General features: G+C 37.1%; 1 protein-coding gene across 3 annotated transcripts; it reads right to left on the bottom strand.

Moving 5' to 3' along the window:
• Window positions 1–39: 39 nt before the first annotated feature.
• On the bottom strand, window positions 40–19,496 carry LOC141454980 (glutamine--fructose-6-phosphate aminotransferase [isomerizing] 2-like). Of its 3 annotated transcripts, XM_074129734.1 has the most exons (17): window positions 19,315–19,495; window positions 14,696–14,803; window positions 13,595–13,684; window positions 13,347–13,513; window positions 11,919–12,065; window positions 11,394–11,535; window positions 10,924–10,941; window positions 8,280–8,303; window positions 5,815–5,966; window positions 4,537–4,660; window positions 4,300–4,415; window positions 4,023–4,221; window positions 3,678–3,922; window positions 2,938–3,093; window positions 2,724–2,852; window positions 2,252–2,386; window positions 40–1,558 (listed from the first exon to the last, which is right to left on the bottom strand). In XM_074129734.1, the coding sequence occupies exons 1-17, from the start codon at window positions 19,319–19,321 to the stop codon at window positions 1,448–1,450; spliced, it is 2,070 nt and encodes a 689-aa protein (XP_073985835.1). In that variant the 5' UTR covers window positions 19,322–19,495; the 3' UTR covers window positions 40–1,447. The 3 variants fall into 3 exon arrangements, with proteins under 3 accessions (XP_073985835.1, XP_073985836.1, XP_073985837.1); XM_074129735.1 differs by lacking the exon at window positions 10,924–10,941 and having other exon boundaries at window positions 19,315–19,496; XM_074129736.1 differs by lacking the exons at window positions 8,280–8,303; window positions 10,924–10,941.
• Window positions 19,497–19,900: the final 404 nt, after the last annotated feature.

A 19,900-nucleotide genomic window follows, 5' to 3' on the forward strand; every position in this document is an offset into this window, starting at 1 on the left:
TATGACGTGTCCAACATGACACCCTTCCAATCTTTTCCGACCACATTTACATCATGGACAACTGACATCATTCACATCTCCTCAGGGAGCACCTCTCTCTCTGGGTTAATACAAGTAAAATAATCGCCTTTTGCGAATTCAATTATAGACGTTCATAGCTTTAGAGGTTACAATGGTATAACTGATTGATTGGAAATAGCAGCAATGTGCAAAATGTTTTGAATCAGAAACCGACATCGATGTCACGGCTAACAAGTCCAAGAACATACATAAAGTACTTTTCTAGGCGGGGTTTAAGCATAATTCTCGATAGGTGTACCTTCAAAGGCCCTAGAGGCGGAAGTAACGATTGTTCAAGCCATGTAAGTCTTGCTCTATCCGGGAAGTGTGTTTAGCAGGGGACCGGGGAGCTATTAGGGCTCCTAACAGTTCGTCCAGAAAGCAGAAGCTAGCATGACGAGATAAAAAAAAAAAAAAAAGCTGAATCATTCGCTAGCAAGAAAAATGGGATCTTGTTCGAAGTTCTTGTTACTTGGAAGTGTATATGTGGCCAGAAATGATGTGCTTTGGAGAGTGATTATAGAAAGCAATAATCCTCTATGGAAGTGTGATGGCAGAAGTGGAATGGCAACGCCAAAACGGAGTCTATTGGTAGGATCTGGGCTCCAGCTAGGCTAAAGTATGGTTTGGTTCTTCTCCGTACCGGAGAATTATACCGTATCGGAAATAATAGCCTTTGATGTCGGATGACAGAGATCTTGAGATCTCCGATCTTCTGAGGGGGTCGCCGAGTTAATAAGAATCACGCGGTGTATGGATAAGAGTGGGGGAAGATAAAACATTCTAGTGACGTTACCTGCAAGGGCGCTAGTTGGGAGTTCCGCCATAGCGCACAATTACCACAAGTTTAATGTGCACAAAATAGTTAAGTGAATATAAACACATTTGCTCGCAAGTTCCGGTACTCTGCTTTACGCACAATTTTTTTTTATTTCATGTTTAACATATTTTTGTTTTTATTTATTTATTTTTTTTGCGAAAAGTGAATGGCACATAGAAAGTGTATGTTTTTACGTCCGTGTTAATATAAGTGCACTTCACCAGTGGTTATGCAAAACCAACTCTTGTATGGAGATAAATTAAAAAAATGGAATGTAAAAATAAGTACAAACTAAGTTAAGTACTTGTGGCGCCACCTCCACAATCTTACTTTAAACAATATCATTAGTATTGCACACGAGGTTATATTCTTAAAAAAAAAAAAAAAAACTTGAAAACATTGTGATGTTCGATGGCTGAATAATTTTATTCCAGTTCCGGTCGAATAGAACTGGAAGATTTTCTGCAATTATTGTAATTCCTGGCAAAATGTGCGCGTTATTGTAGTTTGTTATTGTTGCCGTAGTTGTGTGAATTATTCATGACTTCTCAGACGAAGCACCATTTTCTATTCCACGGTGACAGATTTGGCCAGATTCCTTGGACAGTCCACGTTACAGCCTCTGAGAACGGCGATGTGGTAAGATAGCAGTTGCATAGGGATCACTGTCAGAATTCCCTGTAATCAAGACAAAATAGGATAATAAATTAACTTGCTTGCGGAAAATTAAGGATCTGGTGTTATGAACACTTTTACTCTTCCAAGAAAAGCTAAACATTTTCTTCTTTTATTAATTTTCATTTTCTGTGTGGAAATTAATTTTTGTATTGTCATGATCATCATTTTGAGTGCCTTTCCCAACCAATATTTTTAAAATTTGAGACATGCCTAACTATTCGTACTATCTACTGCGCGTAATCGATATGCTGTTATCTAAATAAATCATAAAGCAATAATTTTGTGTAGTTTTATATTATTAGTATTAGTATATATTATAATATTAATAACGTTAAATGTGTTAATAAAACCGAGTTTGGTGAAAATTTCTACGCAGCTTCTTCTTCACTATCTGGAGGACCGCTAAGTGATTTACATACTAATTCCATATCTGCGGATATAACTTTTCTTTTATTACGTATTTTGATAAAAAAAAATTCATTTTAGTGCAGTCCTAGGGGAAAGGTCGGGATAGTCTCCCTGTAAGTATTCATTTCGGTATAATTTTACAGCTTTATAAACTGTATAATGTTTGAAATTAAATATAATGTTTCGATGAAAATTTGTGAATAATAACTATGAGAATCTAGTAAGACTGGGTCGAGTTTACTCTACACATTTTTTTTGTTCATCTGAATTATTTATTCAAATTACCTGCAGACAATCGACTGTGTGTGGCACTTCAATAGTTCTGGATGCAAACCCTTGAGTCTCAAGGTCACCCTTCTCACAGATAACGATGGGTCGCCCTTCTCGAGCCGTCACTTGTTGTAAAGCGTTCATACATTTCTATGGACACAGCAAAAGTAAGTTTTAATTTTGTGATCAAGTTTTATTAAAAATATAAAGTAAATTAGGTATCGGATGGTAGATGAGTCTGTAAGATGTAGAGGTTGCAGTCATGTTTGAGTGATAACATTTATATTTGTGCACTTATCTGCACAGACGAGAGAGATCCACTTGCAAGAAGTCACTCTACAGAGTGCAGGATCTTTAGAGGAAACCAGATATAAGAACGATGGAAATCCTGACTTTACCTAAACACTTATTATCTGAATGTAATAAAGATATTACATCACTTTGTAATATGAGAAAAAGAAGAGGAAGAAGCTGCATAGTGTGTTACCTGATAGACGGGATCTCTGGTCACAATGAGGATAATGGGCATGGCTTTATCCACCAAGGCTAAAGGTCCGTGCTTCAGTTCGCCAGCCAGGATGCCCTCGCTGTGCATGTAAGTCAGTTCTTTCACTTTCTGAAAGTACATGAACTTAAATTATACATATATCTGTTACAGCAGAGACACGAAGTACAGATAGAACTGTAGATAGATCACCGACCAGAGCTCCTTCCATGCAGGTGGCGAAGTTGTATCCGCGACCCATGATCAGCAGACTCTTCTGTTGGTACAGATCATTGGCCAATGACTGGACTTTATCGTCCACTTGGAGAACTTCTCGGATCTGCTCGTCCAGATTCTGAAGACCTTTAATTATCTACAACAAAAAATTTATAACTTGCTGATATTAAAAATAGAAAACATAATGTGAAGAGAATTTGTAGAGTTAATACACGGAAGCAGTTTTGTCTTTCACAATATTCTCTCCTAATCGTACAAGAAATTTCTGTAAAATAATTTCAACAGATGCTGGGTTTATATTTTACTTTGTGGGTGTCCACTTTACGTCAATGCCGCCTATTTTAATAGGCAACTAACTTTCATTGATACATGATCCATTGGGCACAATCACAGAGATCAGTAAATTTGAATAAATTTCTTTTCTTTTTAAAAAGCAGAAGTTCTCTTCTAAGACAAGTAGGCGTTCGGAGAGTTCCCTTAAATGATACCTTACATTCTTTAAAATAAAAGAGAGAGGTAGTTGTTTAGGAAATTATTCAGGTTAACGTAATTGTTTCTTTTTTTAAAAAAGTCCTTCACTAATGAGTTTTCCAAGGTTGACAGAAATGACTGGCACCTGAGAGCCCAGATAGTAAAGTCGACCTCACAAGCCTTTGTGAAGAAACCCCAAATTGAAAGTTTTGGGGGAAAAACAATCATAAAAACGGAGATTATACCCACTTCTTTTCTTCGTTCTTGTAAGGAAATTCTGTCTTCTGACATGACCAAAGCAAACATCACTAGCGAGATGAACTGAGAAGTGTAGGCTTTAGTGGAGGCGACACCGATTTCAGGGCCAGCGTTGATGTGAATGCCGCAGTGCGATTCCCGACATATCGAACTACCCACAGTGTTAGTCACGCCGACGATCAGCGCACCTCTCTGTTTGCAGTAGCGTAATGCCATCAAGGAGTCTGCTGTCTCGCCTGCAAGCAAAAAAAAAAAAAAAAAATGAACCTTCTGCTTGGGAGAAAGAAGAACATAAAAAAATTACTGCAGAAGAAAATGGGAATCTATGGAACCTACCTGACTGCGAGATAAAGAAGGCTACATCGTCTCTGAAGACCGGGGTGTTTCTGTCGAGGAAGTCGGAGGCGAGATCAACCATTACTGGTAGTTCTGTAAGTTCTTCTAAGAGTTGTCGACAGGCGACTGCAGAATGATAAGATGTCCCACAGCCGATTAACATCAGACGCCGACATCTCCTTATTTCTGGTATATATTCCTGCGCAACAAATTACTTTACTCACTGCTGCACTTCACAGGGAATTCAGAAAAATAAGTAAATATGACAGTGACCAACCTTTATGCCGCCCAGAACTACATTCTTCGTCTCGAAGTTAACTCTACCCCTCATGGTGTTCACCACAGATTCTGGCTGTTCAAAGATTTCCTTTTGCATGAACGAGCTGTAGTTACCTGAAACAATTAATAACTTTCCACATACTGGAGAGGCTGCAAGAGGCACTAGCATCTCTTTTATATCACTCTTGATGGTTTGGTCACTAAATTTAATTAAATTTTATACACTATGTCCTACCTTTCATGATCTGCTGTATTTCCATTTTGACGGTGGTGATCTCCCTGGCATGCGGATCATCCAGTGACCTGCGGAGTCTATGTATACTGAGCAAACCATCTTTAACTGCAGCCACATCATCGTCCTTTCAAAATACAAACCAATATCATTCTTACAAAAACTTAGAAAATTTAGAAATCAATAGTTCTAATCAAGATATAAATACTTAAACAAAGAAATAATGTTATTTCTCAAATAAAGATGTCTTAACACCTCAGTCGTCAATCTGAAGTATGCTGGCCGTAAAATTACTCCTGTTAGGAAGTTGGAATGTGTTCATGCAAAGTGATACTCAAGTGGTGTCCAGATCTCACTTAAAGTGTTTGTGTTTACAATTTTGACTTATAAGATTAAAGATACATCCAAACTGAGGTTATTAGTTAAGTCACTGAATAACCATTTTCTTTTAAGTACTTTTGTAATTAATTACGGCCCTTTGTAAGTAGAGTACTAGAAATTTTATTTCGATAGCAACATTCGATTACAATAACCACTTACTTCTGTGCTCTATAACATACGCCAGAAAGAAAACTATGAAAGAAAAGTAAAAGGCTTCTTTGAAGAGATTTTTCCTGCTCATCTTTGGTTAATATTTTTGTACGTGTGTTGTTATAAAGTGGCCTGAATTTAGTGTTTTTGGAACAAACAAATAACAACCATCACTTCTAACCAGATGCCATGTGTAATCTAAATCATGTGTCAAGCTATTAATAAAAAATATTTTTATTGTAGAAAATTTTAACGAACAGATCAAGTTTTTTGAAAGACATATATGTGCATGATAACTCCCTCTGAATACATAAAGAATAGAGGGTTTTAGCCAATGAATTAGTTCTGACGATTTACTTTACACTTAAGTTTACAAAGTTCACGCGTAAAGGATCATCCTTTTTACTTAAAAACAATTTCTCAAATAAAACCGAACACAAACAATTCGCGATGACTTCCTATTAATTTATAAAAAATGTAAAGATCAACTTTTTTAACAAAACAAAAAAAAAGTTTAATGTAAAAACTTTTTATTCTATTTTGATGTTTTTTAAATGAACACTTCGAAACACATGGGAATTGCAGCAGGAAAAAGTCGCGAGTATACTTTCAGAAAGATTAAGAAACTGTGATTTTGAATGAAGTTTGATTGTCCTGGCCCTGTCAATGCCACGTGGTCAACGTTAAAACAGAATACACATCAATAATACAAAACTGAAGAATCAGAATTTCTTTTGATCACGTAATTACCTCCAAGAAGATGACCCGGTTGGTATGTTCGATGACGGCAGAAGCGTCCGAAGCGAAAAAGTATTCAACTTCTTTATCTTCTAATGGTCTAAATTCCGCTGTTGAGTCCGACCTGGGTATTATTGGCATCTCGCGACCATGCGGCCGATGATCTGTAATATATATAATCACATGAATTATTCCTCTATCCGTTCATAAAAAAATATTTGTTTTGATGGACTAGCACGATGTAGCGGTCGAAATAAAGACTGTCCTAATTTTACAGCCTATCACTAGAACAAATTATTTACAGTAATAAATTTCTTGAATCACAGCGTTTAGCTACTGTCTCAAGGTGGCAGCAAAAAGTGGGCGAACAGAAACCTAAGGACTGGATAGTTTCACACCACATATCCGTAGGGATGAGGAGCTTTGACAGATTGCCAGCACAATGCGGATAGGGCGTTTTAAAAGGATTTGAGAGTAGAAGGCTCTGATGCTCTGTGAGAAGATACTGGAGGAGGTTTGTATGGTCACTGTGGTTTTTTGGAGGCTTCTGGGTCTCACAGGATTGATTCCACCAAACCCTCTTGGAAAGTCTATGGATTTAGAGGGATAAATCCAAACATATTAAGGAATACTAGGTTTAGCACCTATAGTTCGGAATAATTTGTAAGAAGAGCTACTGATCCCTTAAGGCCTGCTTGGGTCGTAGATGGATTAGGTGTGGGACAGGAAATACTCTTTGCGTAGAATCTGCGAAGATTTAAAACCATTTAGATAATGAAAGGGAAGCACCAGGTCCTATGTGACTGTAGGGACTGTTCTGCATGTTCAAACTTGTAGGGTCCGTTCATCTCTTTACATGGATCCCTCCTCTCCACCTGGTATCCTTTCATTTAAAGTATCTTTGGAAAAACTTGAATTCTATTTTCATTTAACGGTGCTTAATCCAAATGCCAAAACTGGAAATTATTCCTGTTTCTTTTACCTACTGCTGTGAGGGGAAATATGGCTACAGTTTCGATCCAATAAAGGAGAAGAGTCTCTGCTTTACAATTTGAATTGTTCTTTAAATTTATAAATATATCTAAGCTATATGAAATTGAATTGTTGAAAAGCAATACCATAATACTGTTATTCATGCTTTAAGGTCTATCACAAAATTACAAGCAATGTTCCAAATATCACAGCATACAATCGACTTTGCACAGAATTAAATTCGTTCACATCTTAGAAGCGGGCGTTGTAGATTCCTTAAATAAAAATAGAAGGAAAAAAAACTGTTAGATTTCTAGTGACAGAGCGCGGACCGTGCTCATATTAAAACAGAACAGAGATATCGAAAACCTCAAAAGGGCCACTGCCTCTTATTAAGACATCGGAGTCCATCAAAAGGAGTTCTTACAACTTCCTGTCTTTAAAATAAGTTAATTTATAGCAGCTTGTTGTAGGTGTGTACGGAACCATTTATAGATAGTGTTCTAATCAAGCCTCTAAATTTAACATAACCAAACTTCTGAAACCAAAGGAACAAACAAAAACTACAGTTAGGGGTTAGACCGTTGCTCATAGCAACTAAAAAAAGATATTATAGATCCCTTAGGTTAAGGGCTTTCGGTTTGGTCACCTCAATCCTACAATAAAATTTGAGTCAAACTCAATATTTATAAATTGTCTTTAAATTTTTGGGACGTTATTTTCCCAGGAGCATTTTGGAACCGGTTCCTGTAAAAACGTACCGCTATATAAACTTAAACGTCAAGGAGTAATGTAATTGTAATGTCGGAATGTACCTTACACCGAAATAACAACTGATGATGGTTCTGGGGTGATCCAAAATGTCTCTAGCTAATAAAGAGATTCTTTGTAGAGACTTCATTTTTAGCCAATCTTACCTTGCAAAAAAAAAAAAAGTCAATAAGAAAACATGTAAATTTAATATTTAAATACTCAATTTAACAAAAAAAAAACTCAATTTTTTATAGTTTTGCCCAATTAACACTGCCAAGACTTTTTTTTTACCCAGTGAATATGAAAAATGCCGAACATAGCCAAGAAGCTCTCTTAGACAGTTGACGGCATTCAAGAATTACTACTACAACGCCTGCTTCCTTCAAACAATAAGCAACAAGTGTTCAACTTTCGAGCGATGATGTGTGAGTAAATACATAAAACTTGATGACGTCATGAGGTGCAAGTCCCATCACCGCGCGGCCGAAGCAACGTGTGCCAAGTTCACACAGACTCCAAAAACAAAAATCTCTTATTCCTACACACACACACACACATTCAAATCATACCCCCACACCACTAACACAGTCACACATCCTGTCATAAGAGTACATACTAGATATACAAAAAGTGTAAATCACACATCCGGCTGGTAATAATGAAGCTGGCAAGCGTACTCCACCACTTTGATCTGAGAAGTTGTTAGATATGGATGGATGCGGTGAGAAGTGGCTGAGGTAATGAGAAAGTACCTGACTTGGAATGTGGCTCGGCGTCTGAACAGGACACGATTTATTATTATTGGTAATAGAGCGCAGCACCACACAGCACGCCAACAGTAACAGCAAACAACACACATTATAAAAAAATAGAAAATTAGAAAATGATAGATAAAACAAATAAAACAAAAATAAAATAAAATAAAATTGCCAAACTTATTAATTAATAATAACTCACAAGGGGTGGGTGGGGAATTAAGTAAACATAAACTATGTACACACGAACATAACCTTAACATAGAATATAGAGAGATCACTGCAAACAGTTGGCATGCAAATTATTTTACAAACACATATCTCCACAGTTATAGCACTGGATCCCATCAATTAGTGGTTTATAAATGATATGCAGTTACAATAACAGAAGACTGGCATTGTGATAGGAGGTAGGAAAGGTGACCACAAATTTTTAAGGATTTACTTCGAGGGCATTTGTTGGATCAGCAAGAAGAGGAAGCTGGTATATAATTATTTGGGCTTGGCGTTGGAGATAAAGAGACAAGAGAAGATGTAGGTTGCGAAGGCATGTTTAACAAACAAAACATTTAAAATTAACAAAGAAACCAAAGTTTCTTAATCTTACAGATGAAAAAAGATCCTATAAAGTGAATGACAAAATCAGGCAGTTTGTTTTTCTAAGTTTTTTGTGCAGTCCCGAATGCCCAGACTGGGTCAAATCAGAAACTTTACTACAACTCTGAAAGTAACCTTCATTTGGACGACTTCCCAGCAAAGACAATGTAAAAAGTAAGTGCTGTGTTAACGGAGTTGTAATGAAGATCCAATAATAAATCAAGGGTGGGTTGAGTTGAAAATAAGGTATACTTCTTATGGTTGTACTTTAATAAGGACAATTCAAAAAAAGAAGAAGAAAAAACTGACATGCAAAGTTGAGCCCGAGAAGTATGGACAAGAACTAGTGAAATGAAGGACAAGAGGTTGCCCTACCAGCTTGTGGAGTCTGGAAGAGGTCTAATGTTGGGTCCTATTAGGGATACAGGAAAAGATGCTCCTGATTGTGTAACCTAATTACTTTGGGAAAACAGGAAAAGTGAGTAAGTATATAGTATATACACCAGCGTGCTTTCCAATTATTTCAATTAGTAGTACCTTTTATGAATATATCTTTCTTGCGCATCATGAAAGCAAAACACAAGTGGAACATGGCAACCAGTTTCCACTTCCTTACTCTTCAGTCAGAGGTATTGCTCTGATTCAATTCGCTCAGAGAATTTCACACGCATTGATCTTCTTAACTGCTGCATGATCTCCATTCAGATAGTAAAGTAAATCAATCTAATTTTAATCAGTAACCTGAAGTCAATTTAACGCATAATCTGCGGTTTAAGGTATTGAGGATTGTGGTTCCACTTAGACTGATTTCTAAATTTATTTTGAAAATCACCATCGACTGTGTGACATTAGATAAACCGTAAGAAATGCCGATCACACGTATTATTTAAGTCATTTACATCCGCTTCTAAAATTTGTGTACTTGCGTTCCACATCAACTAATAAGATCTACTAATCGTAGGATCTACAAATAAAATGTTCTAATTTCTTTAATATGTTTAGTAATATATATAAAAAACACAATAAACGTTTTTATTAGATTTCATTTTGAAATGCCTGGATATGGCACTGTCTGTTCCTGCAGATACAAGTATTTATATTCTCCGTGTATTACATATCCTTGGCTTTCTTCGTCTAGGCACTACTACCCTCATAACTGATTAAAAACAAATAATCCCGCAATGCGGAACACTAAGTCGCGTAAACAATAATTGCTTTCACATGTGATCTGTTCTGCCAATTGGTTTTCCATATAATCGAGGCTATGAAACTTGCGTAAATTAATGGCCAGCTTGAGAGGAGAAAAGCAAACCTGAAGAGTGTGACGCCGTATCTTAGTGAAACCCACATTGCTAGAACAGAATGCAGATTTTACTTTCTTTCAATTTGGCCAAGCCTGATAATAAATTAGAAACACAATCAGTACTTTTTTCTGTCACGACTTTTTCTTTGGAAACAGTCAGCTTCCGGCAAGAAAAGTCCAATTATCTCAGTATTTTACTTCTCAGATTCAAGGTCTTCTACGATTTCTTCTTCCTTGATCGAAAATCTTTCACCAGAAATCCCAAAAAAATTACTCTAGCAATGATGGCAATTTCTTTTTTTTATGTTTGCTCTCTGGAAACCAGAGCTGTTTTCTAGCCTTGGTTTGATGCTTGATTCGAGCTGATCAGCGGTTTACAATCAATCCAATTCTCGTCTCATGTCACTTTTTGCCAAAATACTGCTGCTTCATTCAGAATCTTACACTTTTGAAAGTTGTTGCAGGTAACTGAAGTGCTTTTAGAATAATCTCTCTATTACTTTATTGTTTTTTTTTAGAGAGAGAGAGAGAGGACAGCTGGCAGCATAATGGAGCCTCAGGGATTTGAAATCCCAGCAATCCCTTCAATGGCCTGCTGTCTGTCTAAAAAACTTCGTCTTAATCACACGAGCTTTGATATTTTTAACCCAATTTAAAAACTAATAAAATAATTAGCTATATACAAATAAAGTAAAACTAGTAGATAGAACTAAAAGTGATTAGTAAGGAAGGAAGTTGTACCTTCTTGTTCCGGTTCCTCTAAAATAGTTCACAATGTAACACACATGGTGAGCGACAGACAGAAACAGCAATAATCATGCAAACAAAATAAAAAAAAAAAGAAAAGTTTGTTTTAGTTAAAAAGAAACAAATTAAAATGGAGGTGGATAGATAAAAAATAATTGGAGAAAATTATAAAATTAAAGCCATTAAAAACACAAAGCATTCCATAAGTTTGTTTGAACAGTGACAGAGCTATGTACACATGCTGATCGTTTTGTAAACACATTCACTCGAACATGCTCTGATTGAAATATTAGGAAACATACATTACCACTGAAATGAAGTGAAATTACATCTGAAATAGTTCTGATTAGAACAAAAGTAAAAACAATAAAGACAGAGAAATGTAGTTAAAGACTAGGAGATCAGGCACATGGTGTTCAGCAAACACTTTAGTGACAGTGAAGTGAAAGGTCGATGGGTGATACCTTTACTGTAGAGGATGGGCACATGATCAGTGGCCAGTCTAGTCTTGGTCTTGATGCCCACCAGCAGAGGACTGCCTCGCCGGGTCGCCACACACTCTCCTGGGAAGTGTTTGCTCTTGAAGCACAACGCGAACGCTCCTTCCTAAATTCCACCACATCACAAATATAATTAATCATTACTTATGTCAACGGCCTCTCATCCGTTCTGTATCGTACATCCCCTTCTTGTCGTATCCAAGAAAGATAAAAGTCATAGATAGTCAGGAAATTGTATAAGTTATAATGTTTGTACTTTATAATTTTTGGCTTAAAAAAGATATTTCTGTTAAAAGTTGCGTGCGCTCTACAGTTTCGAAACCACTGACGTGCTTTTTTTTGGGGGGGGGGGAGGTAGCTAAATATGCTTTCCACGAGGTGCTAATTATTTATGGCAAGACAGTCACTCCATCTTGACATCTTTTAGCCTCGGGAGGCTACATAGCCTTGGGAGAGAAAATAAACAACTAAATAACACTTTCTGTTTACCAGCTGGCTGATGACTTGCTCCACAAGCTCTCTGAAACTGTAATCAGGATGCTGCTGGTACATGTGCTGCACCAGTTTGGCGATCACCTCAGTGTCTGTCTCCGATTCGAATTTGTGGCCTTTATTCATCAGAAAAACTTTCACGTCCTGTAATTCAAGAAAAGAAAAAATTTTTATTAATTTGGGTTCTTGAGATAATTCAAGGAAGAATTTTAACGACAAATTTATGGCATTTACAGAATAGAAAAACTAGCAGACTAGAGTAGCAGTATCCTGCTGTGTTAAGCAAAGGGTTATCATTGAGATTTGAACATGAGGTTGCTTTAAGACTAGTGAGGTTGCCAAAGAACCTTTCCGTTAAATTGACGCAGTCGTTTCAAATTTGACCCATGATTTATTTCTGGCCATGTACAATTTAAACAATATTGTTTGCCGTTTCATGGTGCAACAACATCCACAAACTTATGTTCATGTAAACTTGAGGGAGCGGAAATGAAGTGTCCAGTGGTGATACCTGGAATTAACACCGGCAAATGCTCTTTTTCTTTCTTTAAACATGGAGAAAATTGTCGAACAAATTAAAAGTGAGGAACAAGTAAGAGATATCTTCCAGTTCATTTGTTGGTCAGAGGGAAAGCTATTGTAGATCTTCGTTATCACAGAGAGAAATCTTGGAAAGAAAAAATTTCTTAAACAAAAAAATCTGAAAATTTAAAAAAATGCTAAATAGTAAATGAAAAACTGTTTTTAAATAGATTATTCCAAAAGTGGGGAAGGAATAGAAAGCCAGTTAAAATAAGCGAGTATTTAACGTCTAACCTACAGCTATATAATAAAATAATGGTTAGTTTAAATAAAATAGTTAAAAATAAGTATGGTTGGAATGTAGGAACTCAAAAGTGATTCTGTGTTGATTATTTTAACAGAGTGGGCAGAATGAAAGTTATTTTAGTACTTCATTCTACACAAATTAATACCTTTCAATTGTTACCATTAATGGTAATTTAATATCTGAACTGTGAAGCAGATGAACATATTTACTAATATGAACTTTCAAAGCAGCAAAGGGCATAACATTGAGTAACAGAATTATGGAAATGTAGTGGGGATTCATTCACAAACTGTATCAGCTCTTAAAGAAAACAGAAACAAAAGTTAGATTTCTTTCGTAATCATCTGTTACACGAGGTATAAAGATGTTAATTTCACAATTTAATCTAAATTAGGGACAAATTAGTGCTTTAGGCGTGAAAATTACTGCAATGGTTATTAAACTGAATCACTTGGTCATTTACTTTTACTGATAATTTGTCTCGTTTTTTTTTTTTGCCAGCTTCAGAAGACTGCGTTAAAGTAAGGAGATAGAACTTGTCCTCAGTCTTAAATCATTTTTTAGCAAGAAAGATCAGATTTGAAAAGGGAACTTACTTTGTAATTTGTGAGAATACCGTTGTGCACGACAACGAATGCTTGATTGGAATCGGAGCGTTGTGGGTGCGAGTTGACCTCGCTGGGCACGCCATGGGTGGCCCACCTGGTGTGTGCGATGCCCACATGGCACTCCGTGGTGGCGTCGAACTCCAGTTGATTGGCTCCTAAAGACCATATGCAAGCTCATTATTACCAAACCACTGTCCAACTACTCGGAAGATACACAGACTAGAGTATGAACTGACTCAACATGATTTCCTCTTCCAGGGCCTGCACCTTGCCACTTTTTTTGACGATGGCAATCTCTTTGCCGTCTGGCTCGTCCACCGCCACACCTAAAACATGGTCATGTTAAGCAAACACTTCCAATCAGCATTAAAATATGCTCTAGCTATAAATCATTTAAGTCAATAATTAAAGTAATTTTTTTTTTTTTTGAAAAGCCAAATAGAATGATAGTGTTCTCCGAGTAAACGCTATTGATCAAGTACTCGAATACTCCAACTGGGTCAAGTATTGCCTGTCACTACACATTGGCAACTATTGGCGAAACACACGGCTGCTTAAAAGGCACGCTTTCATCTGCTCCACACAAGAGGGAGCCATATCAAAGTGGATAAAACTGGATTCTTTTGAGACTCTCCTCCGACGAAAGAGCACCTAAATGTAGCTTCGTCAAAATCTTCAGAACAATGAAGCTTGTAAACATGGACAACCATTGTCACGAGGCTCTTTATGGTGTACTGATGGCACCAAGATAAGAACAGAGGGGCAATGAACCGTCGGCAGCGAGAGGTAATAAGGCAACTTTGCCGCTCCTAAACTCTTTTGCAGCTCAGCAAAGTGCCTTACTAGAAAGACATCAGGCCGACGAAGAATTCTTTAACCACCCGCTTACTTTTAATACAGAACTATCCAACCAGCCCGGGCGGCCTTTCCGTTGATCTTTTATGAGTCTCTAAACTGAGAAATCATAAGCGTCGCATTGGAAACCTTTTATAGGTTTTGTTAGGAGAAGAAAGATGCAACAATCCGTGTATTGCGTAAATAATATTACCGTCTTATGCAATTCCATATGCAAGTGGCTTATCAATGTTGCAATCAATGACATAAATTCAACACAAAAAAATCAATTTGTCTCCAGTACAGCTGCATAGCTCGTAAAGCTATCTACCTCATTGTAATACATATTGTTTACAGTGTTTATATAAGAAACGGTTGCATGCTCTCGGAGTCTGGATTTGCTTGCCAACCGTGAAGAAGCATGACCCAGGTGATCGTGCGCAGTGATTACACACAAAAAACTTTCATTGCATGATCATAAACTAGCATTGTAAATAACTAACCTGCTGAATCATAGCCTCTATACTCCAACCGTTTCAAGCCGTTAATAAGTACCTCAAGAATCTCCTTTCTGCTCTTTGGGGTTAGGTAGTTCAAATAGGCGAAGATTCCTGAAAATCAAAAGTTTGTGACTTAGTAATGAAGAGTGTAGTTTTACAATAAAACCAGTTTCTGCGAACAAAGGCAGCAACAGAAGTTAGAATGTGGTTTTCAAACCAGTCCTTCTCAGGGTGACCACTTACAAAATAAAAAATACTCAATTATCGTACTTGTACTTAATATTATATAACATTCCTTTTTTGAGTATCATACTCAGATTCAAATGTTTATAGATTACAAACACATCGATATCTTAAACTTCGAGGTGAACGTTTTTACGATATTTACGGGGTAAACTTCATTCTAAAGTAACATTTTATCTGGGTTATTGTTTATTTATGAAGGAAATATTCCATCAAAATATCATGAAAAAACTAGCGTATCATTTAAAGTTGGCAACCCTTTTCGATGTCCATTTTTTGAAAAATTCTATTTTTTTTCGGGTTTCATTAAATTTAGATTTACCGATAAATCGAATTCGTGTGGGGGCCCTATTATATTCAGACCAAAACATTTAAATCACTCTCTGATTCTGAATCAAGAAGAACTAGAAATACTGACACTACATTTTTAACAATGCTTAGTTTTAGATAATTTGAAAATTAGTAACAGAAAAGAAAGGTGATTGAGGATTGTTTCGAAACCTAAACATAATGCAGAAGAGCTGACCTTGGCAGAACATAGCAATCCCCCCCCAAAATCACTTCAGTTAAGGGCTACTTCCTCTTGGCTGATACTTCACTGAAGGTTATATTGATGGTACAGAGATACCTTTCATCGAATATAGGAGGGCCTCGAGTTGAAAAGGTGGTGGTTAGAAACTGTGGGGCTAAAGAACGAAGATGGAACTTCAATACTCTTGGGTATCCCATGGGACCTAAATGTTAATGACTGGAAACCGGAAGTAATACTTTAGAAGGGGACTTTTCATTTTTTTTTTTAAATTTTCCCGAAAATTGATCTTATGATTTTCACCAAACTTCTAATTATATTTCAAGTACTAAAATCTGTAACTTTTAATTGAATTAACTTTTCAGGAAAATTAGACTTGGAGCTTTTTAGGGTGGAATGGGACTCCAGGCTTTCCAGCCCGGGAATACGACTTCCTGGAGAGTGATCATTCCAGACTTTACTCCCTAATAAACACTTTTAGTAATAATTACAATATACACTGTCATCAAGTTGCCGGGGGGCAGAATTGCAGTTTATTCCCGAACTGAAGCCCGGCCTTGTACCGGGAGAAATCCGGTACGTAATTCATTGTTCTTAAAAGTGATTAAAAAGGCAATTTACTTCTACAGTAAACGAGTTCACTGTAAAAAAAAAAATTCGTCAATTTGAACCGATGGTAGTGTTTGTAAATAGGCGTAAAGTGGTGGGTACTTGAAGGTGCGATAGGAGGAGGAGTATGCGGACGACCCTGAGCTGACATTGCAGACCGGTAGATCCAGGCGTCCAAGGAGAACCGCCGCACATAACGGCACTTCAATACCAACAGTTCTCCTCGCAAAGTATTCAGTTACCACTGGCTGCTATTAAAAAGATATTCCACTCTCTGTGTGTGAGTCAGCCACTACTTTTACTTTCTTTCCCTCCACTCGTAAGCGGAAGTATTGTCTTTATGCAGATTACAGATTCGTGTTTCAACGGAAATATACTCTTGGAGCACCCCTGGGCATGAAAAACGTTTTGAAACTTCCTGTAGTTGTCTATTCGCGGAAGATGAATATCACTTTTCCAGGAAAAATTATTTTTTGGGTGTTTCCGGCGGATCCGTTTAGCTGCAAGTGAAAGGAAAATTAGGCGCCCCGTCTGTCGGTTGGTTACAACTTTCACTTTAACCAGGAAAATTCTTGAAGAAGTATTTGAGGAAGGTTTGTCCTCTTACGAGGCAGAGTCTCACGTACGCCATTGTCGCCTTTACAATAAATAATATGAATTAAATATGTAAGCCCTAATTTCCCTATTTGAAAAAGACTCAGTCGATTGGGAGTCCCATCTTTAGTGAGTGGCTTTTCTGTTATTTTCTTTAACCTGAGTTAGAAACTATTTCACAGGAAATGTTATTTAAGCAGGGGGTTTGTTTTTAAAAAATTATTTTATAATATTGAAGTGAAGTACTTTTTAGTACAAGTCCTAACTTGCTAGAAAATGTAACTCGCCCCTTGGCAAACCCTTCTTGCCCAATCAAACCCATCTGCGAAACTTGGCCCCTGTCAACCCTTCCAAGGCAATGAAAGCCAACACAGGAAATTCTCCAAGAAATTCCGTTTTAAAGGAGCATAGCTCCCCTCTGAAGACTCAGTTAAGTGTAAATTCTCATGACCAGTACGTCATTAATAGGGAATAATATGCAACGAAAATTCGGAAAAAATCAATTCACAGGATGTGACATGCAATTTCCTCGAATTATGAGGAGTAAGAGATCGAAATACGATAGAAACTGGAACCCTGCATTGCATAACTTGTTGCTAGATTTAGGGTCAGCAATAATGTCCATCTGTAAGGTGAATCTGGCAATATCAAGCAATGTGTTTAGATTTAGCACACAATCCAGAGATTAGTAGGTAAACAGTGTGCCATAGACAACATCAGGTCCGCCCCACCCCGGCTGCAGATTGGGCCGACCACAAGTGAAAGTACAAGGATAGTTTCCTACCACCACAACCTATCTTGTTCTTGTATCCAGTCTAAAAATATTTCCTTATAATTCACTCCATGCAGCCTTCCACTAAGGTCAAAGGACACGCTTTAATCTTTCTTTCTCTCGGCTCAACTTAAATATCACAACATTTACTGCAGTCCATTGGGGACCACTTTTCTGCTTTTGCTCACTCTGCAGCGATCTGCTCAAACAATCGAGATTAGGTTTGCGCCGGAAAGATGTGCGCTGAGGGCTCCTCAAAGAATTAATCTGAGTGCTGTTTGTGCTAGCAAGATGGAGAAGTAGTCGACTGCGGAGTGTGAGTTCGCAGAAAGTGACAAGCTGATATTCAGTTATCTTGATGGGATCTGGAAATGAGCAAACCGGAAATGCCACGTTCCAGTTTTGGTGGGATTTTCTCTAAAGTTGGTACCCAAACCACACGGAGTGCTTTTTAACTTTAAATTTTTTCAAGATGCTTTGTATCAGAGGAGTTATTGGGGTGAGATGAAGGAAAGCTACCCTCTAAAATCGTTTCAGTACATTGTACGGTTCTAACAGCAATACTTTAGGAGTGTGCAATGTCTATCCTAATTCCAAGTTGGTACAATCGTGATTGAAGACTATTGTTCAGAACGGCTTATTCAAGTTTTTTGTTCAATTTCTTAGCGAAAAGGTTTAATCAAACCAATAAACATTGGTTTGCAAAGTATTTTTGAAGAAATTTGATTTAAGTGGGGGTTATGAAGTACTTGTGACGTCACGCTTTCTTCAGCAGTAGTTCGTATAACATGAACATATGCATAATGTTGGAACTGTTCATCGTTTTTGGTGACAGATTGATTCATTCAAGACAGAAATGAAATTATAATTTCAGTAGTAGGTATTTTGCCAACTTTTCGACTTCAGGCAACATCATCTTCTAGGCAACTCCCTTCCCAAAACTACCCTAAATTCCTCAGTAAATTAATTGAAATAAAAGCTATCGATCTACAAAGTTCAGAGATAATCTTGGAGGCAAATTAAAATAAACAAAAAATCTGAAAAAGGGAAAATTCTTCTGAACAAAGTATCACTTCCGCTTGTGGAATTTTCTTCAAATTAATTAGATTATTCTTAACAGAAGATACGTGGACGAACTTAAGACAGAAGCTGCACTTCAGAGAGAATACTATAACCATCCACCTTCGCCATTTCTAAAAATCTGTTAAGTTTTGGACACGTCAGAGCAACAACTGTTTAAAAGGATCGGGATTTTCTCAAATTAAAATCCACTTTTCAAACTGATGGATTGCACTTTTACTATTCTCCCTAAATTTCTTATACATATTACCTACAGGCAAACTTCTTACATACAACTATAACTTTCATTTGAAACATTTATCATTAATTTTGTTTTAGCACAGTTTAGGAGGTGGTGCCATTTTAAGAGTAATATACGGTTTTACAGGGTCAAAAATGCAAGTACAATATTAAATATGTTTCTTTGTTTGATCAAAAACGTATAATTTAAAATCTTCGAGAATAGTAAAGTAAGTCGCGGGATTTTTCTTGAGTGTGTTTGAAGTCTTTCTAAGAGATAAATAACGTGGCATGTTTTGCAGTTACAGTATAAATTATGATTTCGTTAAGTATTAAATAAATAATGGAATATCATAAAACTGAAGTTATGGAAAAGCAGGTTAGGTTACTGTTACAGTAAACACAGTTGGCGGAATTAACTAATAGTTCAGTATATTACAAAGGAACAATTATCATTTGATAAGAAAGCTTCAATGTTTGTAATGTAATAGGTACCATATCAGATGTAAACTGCCCGGGTAACATAACCTGAACATAAACATTGAGCATAGTGGCTTATAGTAAACACCTACTTACCGCACATGTTGGACTAATTCAATTAGACTGCAATAGAATAAAACCGAATGTGCCGGCGACCAAAATGGCAAAGTGATGACGGACGACTGAACGCGAGCTGATTGTGCGAAGAATGAACACTAGTGCGGAGTTACTGTACCACAGAATAACGCTAGGTGGGAGGTAACCTCTCCACACTGGCGTGCCCGGACCGCGTCACAACCACCGAGAGCTCGTGAGCCGTCCGGAGTGGGGGCTGCGCATGTGCCTGGGGAGCCTTGCTAAATACAGTAGATACTGTTAGCCTGTCTACTGTCTGCAAACCAGGGACGGCCGCAAATAGTGTCCGCTGCAAAAAAGTTCAACTCTTTCGCTGCTTTTACCATACTTCTAAGAGAAGGTGTAATCAAGAATATTTCCAATTTTTAATTTTCAGTGGAGAAAAAATTATACTTGTACTATGTGCTTGAACATGTCCATCGTAATTCAAATTTCAAAAAAGAAAAATCACAAAGATACTCAAATTTGATATTTTTTTAAAATGCCAACAGAAGACAGGAAGGTTTTGATACAAATCAGTCTACCGGAAATACCAAATTTGAAGAAA

The sequence above is a fragment of the Rhodnius prolixus genome, unplaced genomic scaffold, assembly GCF_049639745.1.
Source record: "Rhodnius prolixus isolate KJV_2025 unplaced genomic scaffold, Rpr scaffold_15, whole genome shotgun sequence".
NCBI classification, from domain to species: Eukaryota; Metazoa; Arthropoda; class Insecta; order Hemiptera; family Reduviidae; genus Rhodnius; species Rhodnius prolixus.

Bases quoted from the DNA above. Each gene is read 5' to 3' on its own strand.
- LOC141454980 (XM_074129734.1), bottom strand. The intron at 12,066-13,346 runs GTAAGTTCCCTT...CTTGAATTACAG, and splicing joins GTATTCTCACAAATTACAAA to GACGTGAAAGTTTTTCTGAT. The intron at 3,923-4,022 runs GTAGGTTCCATA...TTTTGCTTGCAG, and splicing joins CTTCTTTATCTCGCAGTCAG to GCGAGACAGCAGACTCCTTG.